A 19,174-nucleotide genomic window follows, 5' to 3' on the forward strand; every position below is an offset into this window, starting at 1 on the left:
TGTTGGTGCTAACAAATCCTAAGGGCACATCCAGTGCAAAGAGCATTGGAAATATGCTTCTTTGATTACGCTCGCAGGAATCAGTTGTAATAATTTATGTTATGGCTGATAATGTTGTGAGCATCATTTTAGCTTCTAAATTCAATTGGGCCTTCAATTATTTTTATTTTCAATTGTATAGAAAAACTGGTATTGGCAATTTGGCACATAATGTGAATTATAATGTTCACCTATGCATTTTATAGTGGTGGAAGGGTTCTGCAGGGGGTTGTCACGATTGGACATTAATGTAATGGAGAACATTTTTTGTGCATGCTTTCTAACATAATTAACTTGACTCCATCTCCTGTATAAAACCTTAACAATAAAGGACTTCCAAGAACATCTATTTGAATGTAAAAATGTTGTCTTGCTGTTCTTGTTGAGGGTTTGAATGATCTAATTATTTTTATTGATTAGTCTATGAGTCTCTGAATTTTATGGGCAACACCAAGATCTTTGGGTTCCAAGTTTCAACATTAAAGTTCAGAGTTGGCAAAATATGACTTGATTATTGATATTCAGTTATACTACTGCGTGAGGACAACAGCAAAAACATTTTTGTGCATAGTATCATATAAAGTCTAAATTTTGGAGATACTGTTGCTTTGCGTGTTGGGCTTATGCTCTCATTTGATTCTCTGGTCTTAAAAGATTTTGATTATGTTCTTATTTCATAGATTCGGCTGTTTTTACTTGGTTCCCTTTTTTTCCCCTTACCAGGGAGATGCATATAGTGCACTAGAGCAGAAGTCCAACAACAATAGATCGGAGGGAAGAGAGAATTAAGTTATCTTTGTGTTTATGAAATTCTATAAGAGAAAAGACAGTGTGGTCCAAGGATGTTGAGTACTAAAACATCATAAAAATTTGTTGGTTTTAGAGTTGGGATTGTCTAAGACTGAAATTTTGTAAACTCTTGTTTACATATGAACGCTGGTATTCCTAATTGGGACATTGGTGTATCATTTAACGCGAAGACGATACCATTCAATGTGACTGAGGAATAGTTTGTTTTGTTGTAAAATATTTTCCAAGGAAAAATTCCACTGAAACATAAAAAAATAAATAAAAATTGACTAAACCACCCATGAGATGTCTAAAATAATTTAATTGTCCCTTAAAACATCACAAAAAATTCATTGGTTATAGAGTTAGGATTGTCTAAGACTGAAATTTTATAAATCAACCGAAATCAAACCCACAACCAAATCAAAAAATCTTTTGCTGTGGTATCCAATAGATTTGTCATACGGTGTTGGGGCACTAGACTGTATGTAAACTCCAAACACCAAGCAATGCTTTTGGGATGGGTTTATACCCAGTAGATTAGGGATGAGTTTCAGTTGTTGGTTTGGGGCCTTTAGTTGATGGAGGTCTGGTGGGTGGCTTGTGGGTCTCGAATTTTTAGCTTTTGGGATGAAGGTGTTGGTGTTAGTTGATGGTGGGATTTTGACATGTAAGAAGAGATTTTGACATGTAAGAACAGAGTGTTGACTTAGAAATTGAGAGATGGAGATTAAGGAGGAGATTGAGGAGACTGAGAGAGATGGAGGGCTCTCTTCAGTTTTTTTATTTTTTTATTTAATTTTTATTAAAGAAATTGTAAGAAATATAAATAAATAAAGGGGAAAAAAAACATGGCTTTTTTATCTGACGTGGCCACTAAAATTTAGACGTATCAAATTGAGTTAGAGTGATATTTTGGTCATGTCAAAAATAATTTAATTGTCCCTTAAACCTTTAGATAACAAAACCAAAATATTCTCGCAATCCCTAAAAAGAACCAAAATATCACTCTAACATGACCAAATTGAGTGGCTTTGATGCTCTCATGGTACTTTTCAAAGTTTGGAAGTATTTTAGTTTAGGTCAAAAGCAAATCAACCTTTAGTCCGGTGGGAAAATTCAATTCAGCTTTTTTTTTTTTTTAATAATTATTATTAAAAAAAATTAGTTTAGGTCACATGACAATACAGATGACATCCTAAGTGGCATAATTTTTATTTTTAAAATTTTGATTGTTAGCCACATTAGACGGAATAAATAACCATATATGAGTGTTTTAAAAAATGGTTGGGTAAAATAAAAAAAAAATGTAAATTTTTATTCTAAAATAGGCAATAAATTTTGCAAAATATATATATATATATATAAATTTAAAAATGAATCTAGAAATATTGATATTTATTTATTTATTTTTATCTGCTGATGTTTATTACATAACTTACTCCACACAACTGTACACACACATTTTGCACTAAAATTGTGACTTGTGTGTACACAGTTATGTGAAATAAAATATGTTTAATAGGTTTTATCATTTTTTTGTTTCTTAACACTAGAAATAAGTCTACTTGCATGCCTCAATCATAATAATAGTAAAAATAAAAAGACATAAAACAAACCTAACAAGATTGATGAATAGTAGTTTGTCTAACTTCATTATAAAGCTTAAAAGTGTAAGCATACAAGATCCAACAGCCCAATTTTCACATACTCTTTCACTTCCTAATAACCCAATCTCTAAAAGAAAACCAAGCCCCAAACATCAAGAGTATAGCAGAAGGTAAAATTACATGTCTACATTTGGATGTTTACAAAAGTACCATTCAATTGAAAAATACAACTTGCAACGTCTTTGCTCTCAGAGCCATGGATATTCAGTGAACCAGCTGCATAAAGCTGAGCTAATAGTAAGCAAGATTCAGCATTAGAATGGTTAATCGGCATTAAGTCATTTCGATAAGTTATTCTAATTGCAGTCAAACAATTGACACAATGATTATTAGAGAGGTTGAGGTTATCTTTGCAAAAAGAGTCGATTGATGTTTTCTTGCCTGCAATCCTAAACCAATCATCTAATGACTCAATCCTATCACAAAAGCTAGGAGTGGACACAAAATATTCTGGGTCCAAACAAGTGGGAACCCAATGAGTTGGGACTTCCAAGGAAGCCAACTCTACTTGGAAGTCCTTCAAACAAGACACAGAAGTATGGTTATCAGGAAGTAAAAACATTGAAGACACACTTAAGTGTTGTGCTAAGCCTAAGGAAAACAATGATTTAAGGGTATGACAGCATTGGGTTTCATTAGAAATTATAGAGCTTGTATTAAAGCAAGTTGGATCAAACTGAGTGATATTCCTTAAATATCCAAAATTAATTGGACAAGCAAAGATCATGAGGGGGAGCATAGAGAGAGAGAAAATAAAAATAATATTCATGGTCATGTTGGAGCTGGGCACCGTGTGGTACAGTACAGATCTGCACACAATTAAGTAAAAAAAGAGAAATTCAGATCTGTTGTTAAATAAAGCAAATGAACTTGGAATCTATATTATACATAAACCCTAAAAATTCTTCCAACTCACTACAGGATTTCTAGACTTAATAATCTAATCCACCAAATCAATTAACAGCAATATAATTTCCATTAATTTACGCTAAGCTCCACAAAAATCTAAAAGCGAGAGATTGTCACTTTTTCACCTAAAAGTCATTGATCTATTTATACAAATTATGAAAATAAATATTTCCTAGAATTAAATAACTTCATAAAATCATCTCAGATATATATAAAAAAATAAAAAATAAAGCTTTAAAAAATAAAGTTAAAAATGTGAGCCAACAATAAGAACATAGAACTAATTGTGAATACTTCATTCAAACAAAGCTAAAAATAAATATATACACTACACACCCACCCGCACAAAAATTGATAAATTTTCAAAAGGTGCGGTTCAAAGAAATAAAATCAAATGAACTAAGAATCGTCACACAACAATTGGTAAAATTTCAAAAGATGCAGGTCAAAGAAATAAAATGAACTGAACTATGAATCATCACACAAAAATTGGTAAAATTTTAAAAGATGCAGTTCAAAGAAATAAAATGAACTAAGAATCATCTCTTCACCTTAATTTGCGTGTAAAAAGACCAAGTAGCTGTGTTCACTCCAATAACGTGGGCATATGAATCAATTAATATGGGGTGAGTGCGTACTATTTATAAGCAAAATTATAATAATAACTAGCCTCTAAGCACGCACGTGGGCATATGAATCAGTTAATATGGGGGTGAGTGCGTACTATTTATAAGCAAAATAATAATAATAACTAGTCTCTAAACACGCGCATGAGCGCGTGGTAAGAGGCTCTTCTATTTTTTAGGTAAGGGTTAATTTAGAGCATTTATTATAATTTGTGATTACTTTATTTTCCAATCACAAAAAAAATCTAGGAGTGTGATGAAAAAATAATTTCACCACACATAATACTCATCACACCCCTAGGTTTTTTTTTTTTTTTTTTTTTTTTTTTTTTTTTTTTTTTGTGATTGGAAAATAAAGTAATCCCAAATTATAATAAATGCTCTAAATTAACCCTTACCCAAAAAATAGAAGAGCCTCCGAGCATGCGCGCATGCGCGTGCTCAGAGGCTAGTAGTCCGTAATTATTATCATTTTTTGCCAATTTTGTTTATGTAGTAATCAACGTGTTATTAATTGGAAGATGATGCTATAATTTAGTATTAACCTATAGGGGGATGAAAAAAATATCCATTGAATAAATCTTATAAATAGTGTATATAATGAAATCATAACAATAAAACTAGTTACAAAATACATGTGTTGACCTTTACGAAAGCTATTATGAAGAAGTTGATGGATCAATGTAGAAAAGTGAAATATTTACATCTGGTAAAATTGTAAAATAATTCACTACATTTGAAATATGGAATAGGTGAACTTATTAATATTATGCCAGCTATGGTGGAGAAGTTGGTGGAGCAATGTTATTTGTTCCACATTCTAATTGCTTTCCAGCAGCATTTTCCATGAACCTATGATACAAAATGTGTTACTTGGTGTTATTAATAGAGACTTTAAAATCTACATAATAACGATAAGTACAATAAGCATCAAGCATAATCTTGTGAAATGAAATAATCTAGACTTCAAAGTCTCTATTATATACATTTGTGTATTTTTCATTGTGCATATAGTTTTTTGTTTGATTTAATTTGTATAGAAATTTATTTAATTGTTAGGTCGGATTAAAATTGATTGGTAGCTAATTTTGAGTGTAATATATAATTTTCAATGTCTCTCACACCCTCAGATTTAATTTTAACAAAGCTGGAAATAGGATTAAGGCTCATTTGAAGTAAAAAAAAAAAAAAATTTTGAATTGTATTAATTTCTTAAAGCACCAAGAATACTGTTTAAGAGGTCCACCTATTCTCTAAGTTTAATATCAAGCGATGTAATTTTTTCTTGTGCATCTATTATTTTTTTGAACCCAAGCCCAAAAGTTTAATGAATGAAAATTAATCCTTTTGGATTGTGAACTTTGTAATGACAGAAGAAGATATACCAGTCATAGAGTGTCACAATGAACATATTTAAATGAGAGTTATCAATTTTTTTTTTTAATAAAAAAATCCTAAAAGGCAGCCACTTAGTCCTAAAAGGTAGCTAGTTATTACACATCAATAACCATAACAAAAATTTGAAATGCTAAAGACTCTCACGTTGTAAACGCAGAATTTTTTTAATTCAATTTTTTTAAATGGTAGTATGTAATTATATTTAATCCTAAAAGATAGGCATGTAGTACACATTCATAACTAAATTTTAGCATGCTTAAAAAAGCTATCCAAAAAAAAAAAAAAAACCTAAGAAGGGCCATCAACGTTACAATTCCTTTAATTTTTTGAAAAAAAATGTTAAAAAAAAAAGAAGTGCAATGAAAGGCACAACAAAAGACAATATTAAATTTCATATGGAAGAGATTCAATTGAGAAAAATGAAGTTGCGTGTAACAATTTCAATTAACTGAAAACGTAGTGTTACACAAATTAATAAATATAGGCATATATATAGGTATGATATTTACAAAAAAAGAAAAAAAGAAAAAAAAAAAAGGTTTTTAACAACTATTTGATAGATTGACTATCACTTCACTCACCTGAATTCATTCAATGTGCCTGCTATGCAATCTAACAAAATTTGTTAATAACAATTTTTTTTTTAAAAGATTAAAAAAAAGAAGATAGTAAGGCTTACATATAAGAAAAACAATAAACAAAAATAATAGGAGGAAAAGAGAATACCACTTAGAATACATACACTAAAATAATTAGTCAAACCCGATAACCAGAAAATAATAGACAGTATATATATATATATATATATATATAAAAGAATGACTCATTAATTAGATAAAATATTAAACACGTATCAAACTGTTCAAATAAAAAAAATGTATAATATCCACACCCAGTGAGAATGTGCACGTTTCTCGAAGTTACACGTTGATGCTATGAATGCTATAATTTTAGTTACAAAATGATGCATGATGGTGCCAATTAAGTACCTACAACTATGCTCTCTATGCACTGAATTTATGGGACATGATAACACACCAGTCATGTTAAAAATAATTTCCAACATCTCGAGGGATTTAACCTCGGGAAATTATTGTGTACTCCCGGAATACCATAAATGCATACTCCCTCGTCTCACATGAATGGTAGGTCCCACTAATTAAATTCATGATGGGACCCACCATTCATGTGAGAAGAGGGAGTATGCATTTATGGTGCTCCGAGAGTACCTAATAATTTTTCTTTATCCTCACCTTGACGTCCATAAAATAAGGAAGAGAAATTTTTGGGAGTTCCAAATATAGCCCCATAGAAAATGCATTTCTTAACACAAAAAAGAAAAGGCTCACACATAGTATAATAAATAAAAGGGAAAAAATTTGCAAAAAAACATCTTTTTGGGAAAATATTAACAAAAAAGCATGTGTTGGAAACATTTTAATTAATTAGACTGTTTAAAAAAAAAAAAATAGAACTCGAGTTTCTGAAACTCGAGTTCCAAGTTTTTCCACACGAAACTCGAGTTTCTTAGACTCGAGTTCCACCTTTTTTTTTTTTTAGTCCATGTCAGACTTCATCTTAAAAGGGAATGGGTTGGAACTCGATTTTGTTAAACTCGATTTTCAAAAACAATCTAACTAATTAAAATGTTTCATCCGTATGCTATGTAGCAAAATTTTTTCTAAAAATCTACTATTTGGCAAATTTTGCCTAAATAAAAGATAATCATAAGGAAATAAGAAGATGAAGAACACCCAAACGCATGAGTTTGTTTGTTTGTTTGTTTTTTTTGTTTTTTTTTTTTTTTTAATTCAAAACAAAGATATTTGAACAAAAAAAAAAAAAAAACACCAATGTCTCAAAAAAAAAAAAAAACCAATGTTAGATGAGATTAAGGAGAAGGATAATGATAACAAAGTAAGGAAACCAAATATAAACCAAATAGAGGAAAACAAATACTGAATGACACCTTATAAAAAAAAAAAAAAAATTCATTTGCTGTAATATAGAGAACCGAACACTCATGAGGCATCTAAATAGAGGTAATCAAATATACTTACATTTTTGCAACGGAAATCTTGAAGATCCACACCCAGTGCACGTTTCCTTGAAGTTTAGGTACGAAGATCTTGAAGATAGACAAAAAGGATAATGAAAACAAAGTTTGATCATATTTTGTAGATAGTATTTTAGGTGAGAGTTTAAAGAATTTTATTTTTTTCCTTTCAAACTCCAAATCTCCCCCCCCCCCCCCCCAAACTCTAAGTCAGCGTTGAACTAATTTAAAAATAAAAAATAAAAAATCAATTTGAGTTTTAAAAAACTAATTTTAGTTCAAATAGAACTCATATTTGAAAATGTGAACATGACTATTAGTTTATGAAAGTTAACTGTATAAAGGCTGAAAAGCAAACATTCCTTCATTGTTACGTTTTTTTGTTTTTTATTTTTTAAAGGAAAATACCGTTATGTTAAGAATAATTTTCATTGATCCATTGAATTGCATGTGATGACATTTAGGAATATAAGAACTCATATTTGAAAACGTGAATATAAAAAAATTTGAGTTCAAATAGAACTCATAAATTATCTGACATGAATGGAAAGAAAATGATGAGTAAATACCTTTTTGAGTGGCTTCCTCTGGCACGTAGTCACCTATTACTATTGTTCCTCTGAGTATAAAAAGCAGGGACTTGAGGGTGGAGGGTGGAAATGGGAAGTATTTTCTTTTTTGTGGAAGAGATAGGAAGTAATTTGATAACATTATAACTACTTAATGATAATGGAGAGATTTAAATTTGTTAGGTAGAAGTTTGGAGTTGTGTGTGACTAAAATGTGGGTGTACTTTTCAATAACTGTAGAAGTTTGGAGTTGTAGTTTTTCTTGACCCTCCGCTAGAGGTGTCCTTACTTTTGAATTTAAATTCAGCTGAAACTTTGTATGATCGTAGCATTGCTGCTTCTGTTTTCTCTGCTTTGTTGCTTTTAATAAAACTCTAGTTTACCCAAAAAGAAAAGAAAAAAGATGTGCTTAAACACCCACATTTTATCAGTACTTGTGTTAGTTTTTTAATCAGTACGTGTGTTAGCTTTTTTTTTTTTTTTTTTTTTTTTTTTTTTTTTTTTTTTATAATTATCAGTACATGGGGTGTTTAAAAAAAAAATAATAATAGTATTTAAAAATAAAAAAACGTGTAGTTGCTTTGAAAAATTGGATTAGTGAGAGTGTTCCTTTTTTGCAGGCAATATTTTAGTGTAAGTTAGGCATGTATTTTTACCAAATTATCCTTTAATTTTATCTCTACTTAAACTTAGAGAGATAGGGGTATTTTGGAATAAAAAAAAGATCCGGTCCAAACAGATGCAGTCCCTTAAATAGTAGTATAGATAGATAGATAGATAATAATAATAATAATAATAATAATAATAATAATAATGTGGTGTTTTACATTTGTATCCTCATGGACAAAATGTCTCACTAATGTACAATTTGCTTAATAAAACATCATGTATGCGTTGTTTTAATTTCTTGTATGATTTGCATAATGTCTCATAAATTGTATTTTTCCCTAAATGATATTGAAATTTGCTCACAGCTTACACATTACAGATTGTTTTTGCGTTTTTCGGATTTTTTTTATTTATTAATATGAAATTTCCTAGCTTCTCAAACCCTTCTTTTTTGGGTAAATGTCAGAAAATTTATTGACGAAATGTAAACGTAATTACACCATGATTGTTGGTGAAATAAGAATGTGCAAAGTAATTAACATTCATTGCTTTTTGTAATTTTGTTTTACAGATTATTGAGAATGATAAGTGCTTGTTGTCTACTAGGTGTGCCAAATCAGGGATACATGTGTTAAGGGAATGTGGGGTGGCACAAGACATCTGGGCGGATATTTCAGTCAAATTGCAGAAATATATTCTTGAACAGCATGATGTAGTGCAATTATTTCAAGAATTATTGAGCAGATTGCCCACGACTAAGTTTGAATTATTTTTGGTTCAAGCTTGGCTAATTTGGAACCAAAGGAATGTTTTGAATTTCGGAGGGAAGCTAAAGGATTTGATGTGGCTGAACAGAAGGGCTGCTGATTATCTAGATGAATTTTGGCAAGCCCAGGACCTACTGCAAACACTAGTGATAAATACGGGTTACTAGGTGTGGCAACCTCCTCCAAGATCAATGTTTAAATTGAAATTTGATGTTGCTACTTTTCCAAGCTTAAACTGCTCAGGTCTAGGTGCTATGATCCGCAATGAGAAGGGTAAGGTGATGACGGCTTTATCAGCAAGAGGGCCTTCGGTAACTGACAATGAGGAGGCAAGGGCTTGACAAAATGTCTGAGTTGAATTTTATGGATAATTTTATTTAGGTTGGATAAAGGTCTTGCATTGGGTACAGGTGCTATCTGCAGATAGCCATTTGAATGATAGGCATATGAGGTGTTTCTCCTCTTGAAAGCCCATTTAGTAGGCGAGGAGGAAGTTTGCCTAAGATGGACTGTTGTAACAGTAGATGATTAACAAGTTGTGGGATGTCATGATAGTGTTGGGCTATTGGGGAAACACCACTTTTGGAACTTAAAAAGCTCTAAGCAATGGGTTTTATTTATTTCATTTTATTTTTATTTATAGCCCCAACAAGTAGTGGTTATTTTATCATCTTCCCTATAAACAGGATTAAGCTTCAACTTGGGTTGGTATTTTATATGATAGTGTAGACATAGTAGCATATTCCTCTTCCATTTATCTCATGTTTGCTTCGTTTTTCTATCTACCTTTTTTCAAACTTACAATTTTCCATCTTAAATGGGGTACATGTTTTCTTCTCTGGAATTAGACTTGCAGGGTTGGGTAGGAAATGAAAGTTTTGAGAATCAGGTCCAACAAATGCAAGAACCCAAAATAAGGTTTGCACTAAACTTTCTTATGCGATTTCCAAATTAAATATGGCCTCTTATTTGAAGATAATTAGTTTCCTAAGTGCCACCACATTCATTTGCCATTCACCAATTATCATAATCTTAGTTTGCTTATTGCAGTATAAGGATATAATGTCTTCTAGATTTACTATGCTGGGCCTATATTCATTAACTAACTTGAAGAAGTTTTTCATCCATATTCCGTATCGTTACCACTGTATCCTTGCACATAATGGATTCGAACCTTTTTCACTAATCTCATATAAAAAGGATTGTTCAAAGTGCCTACATGTAAGAACTTTTGGAGTCACAATTGGTTAGGTAGATGTTAGGCTTAATTATAAGAAGTCAGTACATTAAGAGCAGTTATCTGTTTATACTATGTAGTAATTCTTTTGTCTTCTAAAATTATTAGTACTTATCAGAGAAAATAATAAGAGAACTTTTATAGCAATGGATTTAAATATATATATATATATATATTTATATGTATGTATTGCATTCATGTAGCCTAAGTTTAGTTATAATTTTCAAGTCATAGTACCTTCAAGTAAACTAAATATTCACAATCCCTACTCACGTAGCTAATAAAATTGAAAAGTTGCAAAGGGACTTTCTATGGGGTGATAGCAAGACTCATCTGGTAGGATGGATAAAGTTTGTGCGCCTATAGCCAATGGTGGCTTGGGGATAAGGAAACTTACCACTTTCAATAAGGCCTTTCTGGGGAAATGGTTGTGGTGGTTTGGGAAGGAAGAGGGTTGGTTATGGAGGAGGGTGGTAGTTTCAAAATATGGGGAAGAATGGGGAGGATGGACCTCAAAGTTGGGTAGGGGAGTTCATGGGTGTGGTTTGTGGAGAGGTATTCGCATGGGTTGGGAGGATTTTAGCAAATATTGTCAGTTTGTTGTTGGGTTGAGGAATAGAGTGAGGTTTTGGCAGGACGGGTGGTATGGGGATCAACCTTTTCTCTTGGCTTTCCCAAGGCTATATGGTATTGCCATTGATAAAAAGGTTTCTGTAGAAGCTTCTTTGTTAAGGCAAGGGGCGGAGGATAGAAGAATTTGGGATGTTCGTTTTATTCGAGAATTTAATGATTGGGAGATGGATGAAGGGCTGCATTTTCTTCATATATTGGGTACTAATACTCCTCCAATGGATGTGGGAGACTGGATGAGATGGAAGTTGAAGCCTAATGGGGTTTTTGACATCCAGTCATATTATAACAAATTAAGGAACTCTCCCTCAACTGTCTTTCCTTGGAAAGCTATTTGGAAAGTTAAGGCCCCTAGGCGAGTTTCCTTTTTTGTTTGGTGTGTTGCTTGGAATAAGATCCTAACGGGTGATAACCTGAAATTGAGGAGATTGGTTTTTGTGGACTGATGTATTATGTGTCGTCTTTGTGGAGAGACGGTAGACCACTTATTTCTTCATTGTGAGATGGCTTATTGGTTTTGGAGCTTTTTCTTTATAACTTTTGGCTTGTCTTGGGTTATTCATAGATCGATCCCAGATTTGCTTTTTGGGTGGTGGAATTGGTTGGGGAAGCACTCGTCTCAGATTTGAAATTTAGTTCCGTTATGCATCCTTTGGTGTATTTGGAAGGAACGCAATCAGCGGACTTTTGAAAATTTGGTTAGTTCCGGTGATCAGATGCTTGCTTCTTTTAGTGGAACTCTTTTTGATTGGTCTCAGGCTTGGGGACTCACGACTAGTGATTCTCTCCCTTCTTTCCTTAGTTCTCTTTCTCTTTGTAATTAATTTGTTGTTTGGTTTTTCTCTTTTTTTGTTTTTCTTTGTTTTCTTCTCCTTGTATTTCCTAGGTTTGCTCTTTGTTTTTCTAGCATAGAGTAGCCTTTCGTATATATATCATTCTTACTTATCAAAAAATATATAAATATATATATATATATATATATATTTATTTATTTATTTAACTATCCTGTGCATCACTTGGGTTAGCAACAAGTATATATATATATATATATATATAGTGAGAGAGGTGCTATGTCCACAATATTTTTACAACAAATCATAAGTAGTTAGTTGTTATTGGTTCAAATTTGAACCTAACACTAAGATTACTTTTTTGTCCTAACAATAATAACCAGTAACAACCTGTCACTTAGGATTTGTTGTAAAAATATTGTGCACATATCATTTCTCATATATATATATATATATATATAGTCTTGAGGTTTATCACAAGTGTATTCCTATCTGTGATGTTTTTTTGGTTTTTGGGATCATAAAATCTAATGGACCCATAATAAGAAAGTGGGTCTAATTTTCAGATTAAAATTGGGTTGGACTTGGGTATGTGAGCACAAAGTTCTTTGTCTGTACTATAGGTATTCTGAAGAGAGAGAGACCACTAGGAGGAGAGGCTGAGAGGCAATGTTGGTTGCTAGAGACCGGAGTGAGTAGACTCATCCATAGCTGTTGGCTTAATCGTATTTTGAAATTGGAACTCAGGACTTTGAAGTAGAAAAGAGCTTAGCTTGAGACACTGAGAGATATCAGACATGGTGGGGCTTGTTGGGAGACTGTGGAACTTACAATATAAGAGCATAGTGAAAGAAGCATCGGGAAAAACCCTTGCAGTGGCAAAGTTCTTCTGCGTCCTCCACGTCACCAACACCTGCCTCTGCACCTTTGCCCTTGTAAAACGTTTTTCCTTAAACTTTACTAAACATGTTTTAGGAAGAAATGATAATAATTGAGTGGTTGTAGGCCTATGGTCCCAGCATGGTCCCGACCTTTAATCTAACTGGCGATATGTTCCTGGCAGAGCGGCTCTCCATCAAATTTGGCAAAGTGGGCCCCGGAGATATTGTCCTCTTACGCTGTCATGAATCTCCTCGAAAAGTCATGGTGAAGCGCTTGTTGGGATTGGAGTCTCATTCTGTCACCTATGTTGTCGACCCCATGAAAAGTGATAGATGTGACACTATTGTGGTATCTATTATCATTCATCACTTTAACTTTGTTTTTTTTGGAATTTGGATTTTGTTGCTAATGCTTTTAGTTATAGATTGTGCTTTGTTATAGCTAGTGTTATTGTTGTCATAGGTTCCAAAGGGACATGTTTGGGTAGAGGGAGACAACATCTATAATTCCAGAGATTCAAGACAATTTGGTCCTGTTCCCTATGGCCTCCTTGAAGGCAAAGTATTCTGTAAGGTGACTACATTTCTTTCTTTAGCCCATTTAATGTTGAATTTTTATGCTGTGAATTGTACTTTGTCTTTGTCCTAGCCAAAAAACAAAAGGAGGGTATAATTTAAGTTATTTTTTTGTTAAGAAATTTTGTTCTTTTGGCAATGGAATGTATAGTAATCGCCTTTGATTTTCTTTCAATTTACATTGGGGGCAAATTGAAAGTGATGCTCAATTAATTTCATGTGAGTGCATTTGATTTTGTAGTCAAAGACAATGTGATTAAGTGTACATTTTTTCTGTATTGATTTTTGATGAATTTACTAGGCCTAAATCATGGATGATACATTTCTAATTGATAAATTTTTTAGGGATCAATAATAGGGAAGATTTATTAGTAAGATGAGAAACCTAAGAATATGTCATTCTGAAATTCTAGTTGATAGAACTAGCATATACGTTAAATTAAATGGAAACTATAAAGATATAACTTAGCATTGAAGAATGCTTGGATAGGTGGGCTTAAAGACACAAAACAGAAATCAAAAGTAGAAGTGAATAACTACTAAAAATTAGTAACCAATTAATACCTTTATTGTGTGTTTGGAAAGGGAATTTGAGGGAGAGCCGGAATTTGAGGAATGGAATTTTATAATTCCTTTGTTTTGCTTGAAGAAAGAATAAGGTGCAAATTAATGGGGGAAATAAAAAGGGGTTTGCGGGGGTGACAAATTCTTGGTTTAATTCCAATCAAAATAAGCGTAATTTGATAGATTCACTGAACGTGGGATTTTCTTTTGAGCGCACCAAATCCATATTGCCTTCAAGCATGATCAACCCATCCATCTTATCTGTGGTGATCCTAACCATCTTATCTCTGTTTATCCCTTGCTCTTCACTAAAGATTCATGGTAAGCCTCAATTATACAAATTTCTTCCTCATAGTTACTTGGGGTAAGTCTCAAGTCTTGTTATGGTGTTTGATTATATGGATCATTGCATTTTTTTTCTCTCTATTGTGGTGTGGATTCTTTATTAATGAAACCTCAAAAGATGATATAGTGTAGATTTCTAGCACATTCAATATTTGTTCTGAATCGGTATTTTTAGAGGTGGTAAAAAAAAAAAAAAAAAAAAAAGTACTACCTGGATTTTATGTTTTGAATGTATATTTTGGATCAGAATGGTTTGGATGGATCTGAAGCTTTTTATCTGGAAATCATTCTCTTGTAAAATTTATTTCTGAATAGTTTTTTATTTTTTATTTTTTTAAATGGGTATATGTGTTCTGAATGGGTAAAATTTGTAAAAAGATTGTTGTATGATTCTTTGTTCTTGATATTCATTTTATCAATTTCAATTGATAGCAATCCTTGTACAATTTCAATTGTTATATATGGATTGCTGAGCAATCAAGAAAAGCCTAGAGTAGCTAGATAAAGATTGAGATGGATGAGAGGAAATGCAAGACATATGTAAGAAAAACATACATGCGTCTTGTCATGAATTCTATGTAGCTTTAGAAGTTCACCAACTTAAGAAAAGATGGAGAAAAAACTTCTAGGATGAGGAAGCATCAACTGACAGAAGGATTTATGTTGTCAATTCAGCATAGTTGAGATTACACATAAAATGCACTTGTCCACACTCTACACAGTATCCATATGAAGTGCATGGTAAATCATTGCATTCGGGACAAGAGAATTTGATATGATATATGTGTGAATAACACCAATAACCTCTTATAGCTCACTTTATACTCCAGGTGTAACAATTATAATGCTAATGTTCTAGTTGGCTGGTTCTGGTTCACCTTAATGAAAATCAGTGAATTTGCAAAGTCTTGGTTTCTAAAGTCCTAAGCCTAGGAGGATGATTGCATGAATTTCTACATGCATTTTATGTTTTGAATGGATACTTTGGATCAGAATGGTTTGGATGGATCTGAAGCTTTTTGTCTGGAAATCATTTTCTTGTAAAATTTATTTCTAAATAGGTGTTTTTTTATTTTTTTTAATTTTTTTAAGAAAGGGTATATATGATGTTCTGAATGGGTGAAATTTGTAAAAAGATTGTTGCATGGTTCTTTGTTCTTGATATTCATTTTATCAATTTCATTGATAGCAATCCTTGTACAACTTCAGTTGTTATATATGGAATGCTAAACTATCAAGTAAAGTTCAGAGTAGCTGGATAAAGACTAAGATGGATGAGACTTGAGAGGCAATGCAAGACATACGTAAGAAAAACATACATGCAGTCTTGTAATGAATTCTATGTAGCTTTAGAAGTTCACCAATTCAAGACAAGATGGACAAAATACTTATAGGATGAGGAAGCATCAACTGAAAGAAGGATTTATGTAGTCAATTCAACATAGTTGAGATTCCACATAAAATGCACTTGTCCACACTCTACGCAGCATCCGTATGAAGTGCATGGTAAATCATTGCATTTGGGACAAGAGAATTTGATGTGATCTATGTGTGAATAACCTGATAAGATCGCTCACTTTATACTCATGGTTTAACAATTATAATGCTAATGTTCTGATTGGCTGGTTCACCTTAATGAAAATCAGTGAAATTGTCAAAGTCTTGGTTTCTTAAGTCCTAAGCCTAGGGGGATAATTGCATAAAGTTGACAGCCAGTTGCAGAAGCCATTGGTTATAGCCTTTAATTGAAGTCCTGAAAGTATGGACAGCTAATGAAACATTTGTTATTATTCTTCTTATTGTCCCCAACATTTGAGTGGGTGATTGAAACTGTTATCAAGATGTATCAAGTTCACACTTATGTCATGACCTCTAGGACTTTAATGTCACTGGTTGGCGTTTGATATTCGACCCTTCATAATTATCATCCTGAAAATATCACAGTCAATCTGTTTAATTTTATCATTGCAAAGTTATAGATACGTGTTCATTTGTATGTAGATATGGCCTCCTAAAGAATTTGGATCAGTGATGAAGAGCGGAATGAAGGATCCAGATTTATAAGGTACTTTTCTTGAGAATTCATACTCTTAATGTTCCATTTGGTGTTCATTTCCCTAAACTTGATTTGTCATTGCTCATGTGCTAATTTATGAGACCTCTTTGTAAAGAAAAGGGGCAAAACCATTTTATGTGCTTTGTCATAGTACACTTATTCCCTCTTTTTTTAAGTGTTTGAGTGGTCTTGTGCCCTTGGCACAAGTGATATAAATTCTATTGTAGATTTATTGATTTTCCCTCTCTTCATACGTAAGGACCATGTAATTCTCTAGGGGAACTTTGTGTGCACACTCATGCACGATGTTTCTCCACTAATATAATAGAATATTATTACTTATAAAAAGAAAAGAACTTAATTACTATATATCATAATTCCAATGGCCTTTGCCATATAATCATTAACTCGTTTCACAAAGTTGCCAAATTTTCTTTTTGTGAATAGCACATTGTGTCGGTTTGGATTTTAATACATTCATGGTTAGAGTAGAGTGAAGTGTGTGAGAGAATGAAAGGAGATTAGTATATCTTAATTATGTTACCTTATTAATTACATGGATTATGTGAAGCATATCTAAATAAAGTTGGATGTCTGGAAATATTAGATATTTAAACTTCCAATTAAAAACTAACACACATATTTAAAACTTACAGAGGACAATGATTCTCATCATAATCAGTGGTCATACTGAAAAGCCTTTCCCCATTTAAACTTTTTATTGCTCAGGTCATTAGGAAATATAAAAAAGTGAAAACAGAAATAAAATTATTAGTTGGCTCTGGGCTTTTGGTCAAAACTCCCTGCTTTGTAAATTCAAAGAAGAGCCTTATGTGGTTTCTCACTCTAATTTGTTGCTCTTTCATTGCTCTTATCTTGTTCAGGCTTTGTGGTGGATGCTATTTAGCTTTACGATACTAATAACAAGTTACCTTTGACGCCTTTTCCTGGACTTATGTTCTAATTAGCTAAGACTAACAAAGTAAGCACTTCTACAGTTCAATCAACTGTCTTTCTGTGTTATAGAGCTTTTTTTTTTTTTTTTCCTCCTATGAAATTCAATATCTTTCAGGCTTAAATATTTGATTCAAACCTTATTTTTGCAATATATTGTCTACATTACGTAATGATTCATTTGCTGTTTTCTGTTTTTTCTTATTTCATTCCAATTAATCCTATGAATTGCGACCTTGTAATTTATTTTATTTTTATTGGGTGGGGCTCTTTTGGTTACTACTGCAAAGATGTGTGGATGGAAACTGAAAAGTGATTGGAAAAAAAAAGTTTTTGGGGAGGTCTATCTAGAAATGGTGAGAAGTAGTTTATTTATGGCTTAGTTTGTGTCAAAATTTCATGTCAAGGAAAACTTTAACACAGAGAGAGAGAGAGAGAGAGAGAGAGAGAGAGAAAGAGATGTACAATTATCGATTATAGATACATTGTGATCTTGAAGTCCAGGAGGTTTTTGAAGTTAGTTTTCTTAAGATTATTTTTACTTGTTTGGAATAAGGTTTAATTGATTGCAGTCATAATTGATTAATTAAAATTTAATACACTGACTATATCCTTTGAGAACCTTTTCAATTGCAGGTGTCATATGCTGACTATCTCTACAGTTTATAATGGCTTACGAGTTTAGAGGGGAGAATTATCAGCTCTTTGCGTTTGGATTTTCTGCCTTGTTTACTATGTCTAGCTAACAGTCTTGTAACTTAGTGAGTGACATTACCTTTTCTCCTTTATGAGGATAATCAAGGTTGGAATCCCTCTCTACCTCACTTGTTATAACAATTGAATTAAAAAAAATAAAATAAAATAAAAATTGTTTACATTGTCTCTGTTTGCTAGAATGCTAGTGCTAAAACATATGAAGTAAATTGGATTTGTTATTATTGAACTCAATTGAAAGATTGTTGCTTCCTAGGTATTGAACTAATTCATGGCTTTGATCCCCTTTTTGTTGCCCCCATGACGCCACATGGAAGGGACATGGGAACGTGAAAAAGGTAAAATATTTGCATTTGTCTTTATGACTTGAGATAAATTTTTTAGTTATTTACATATTGTCAGTAAAAGGCTACAACGAGAGTACTCTCGTTATACCAATGATGGACTGTTTCAACTTACGTACACCAAATACTTATGTAGCAGGAATATGGCAACAATTGAATCAAGATGGACTCATTGGAAAAAGTTAACCAATAATATGCAACTTTGCATACAATAATCAAATAATCATTCCCCTAATTATAAGATTTAAGAAAGAAAGCAAAATGCATAAGAAATCAAATATCAATGGCCCCCTTTGTAAATCAATCAGTTCTTCATCAAACCTGCCTAAGGAGGAGTAAAACTGAAACTAATTATATTTCAACTTAGTATTCCCAGTTCAAGATTAGTGGTAGAAATTTTGACAATGTTTTCAAACATCACTACTAGTTGGCAACTGGCAATCTCGTAAGCTATTTAGTCAATGAATTGATTGATGAGAGATCCAATGGGAATGGGTAAATGAGTATTTTCTCAAAAAAAAAAAAAGGTTACCCAATCCATTTATAAAGATTGTCTATGATCTAGAAATTCATTAACACGATGGCAAGAAAGGTTATTTCTTATAACAAAAGGCATTGACTTCCATATTTCTTAGTTCACATTTCATGCA

At 32.3% G+C, this 19,174-nt stretch overlaps 1 protein-coding gene across 2 annotated transcripts; it reads left to right on the forward strand.

Moving 5' to 3' along the window:
* The first annotated feature begins 12,652 nt into the window (after window positions 1-12,652).
* On the forward strand, window positions 12,653-18,341 carry LOC126726539 (uncharacterized). 2 transcript variants are annotated; one of them, XR_007655971.1, is made up of 6 exons: window positions 12,653-13,025; window positions 13,096-13,320; window positions 13,435-13,545; window positions 16,458-16,521; window positions 17,397-17,494; window positions 18,103-18,341. XR_007655971.1 is itself a non-coding variant. In XM_050431805.1 (5 exons), exons 1-4 carry the CDS (start codon window positions 12,888-12,890, stop codon window positions 16,518-16,520), a joined length of 537 nt encoding a protein of 178 aa, XP_050287762.1. In that variant the 5' UTR covers window positions 12,653-12,887; the 3' UTR covers window position 16,521; window positions 18,103-18,341. The 2 variants fall into 2 exon arrangements, 1 of the variants encoding a protein (XP_050287762.1); XM_050431805.1 differs by lacking the exon at window positions 17,397-17,494.
* The last annotated feature ends 833 nt before the right edge of the window (window positions 18,342-19,174 follow it).

The sequence above is a fragment of the Quercus robur genome, chromosome 5 (assembly GCF_932294415.1).
Source record: "Quercus robur chromosome 5, dhQueRobu3.1, whole genome shotgun sequence".
NCBI classification, from domain to species: domain Eukaryota; kingdom Viridiplantae; phylum Streptophyta; class Magnoliopsida; order Fagales; family Fagaceae; genus Quercus; species Quercus robur.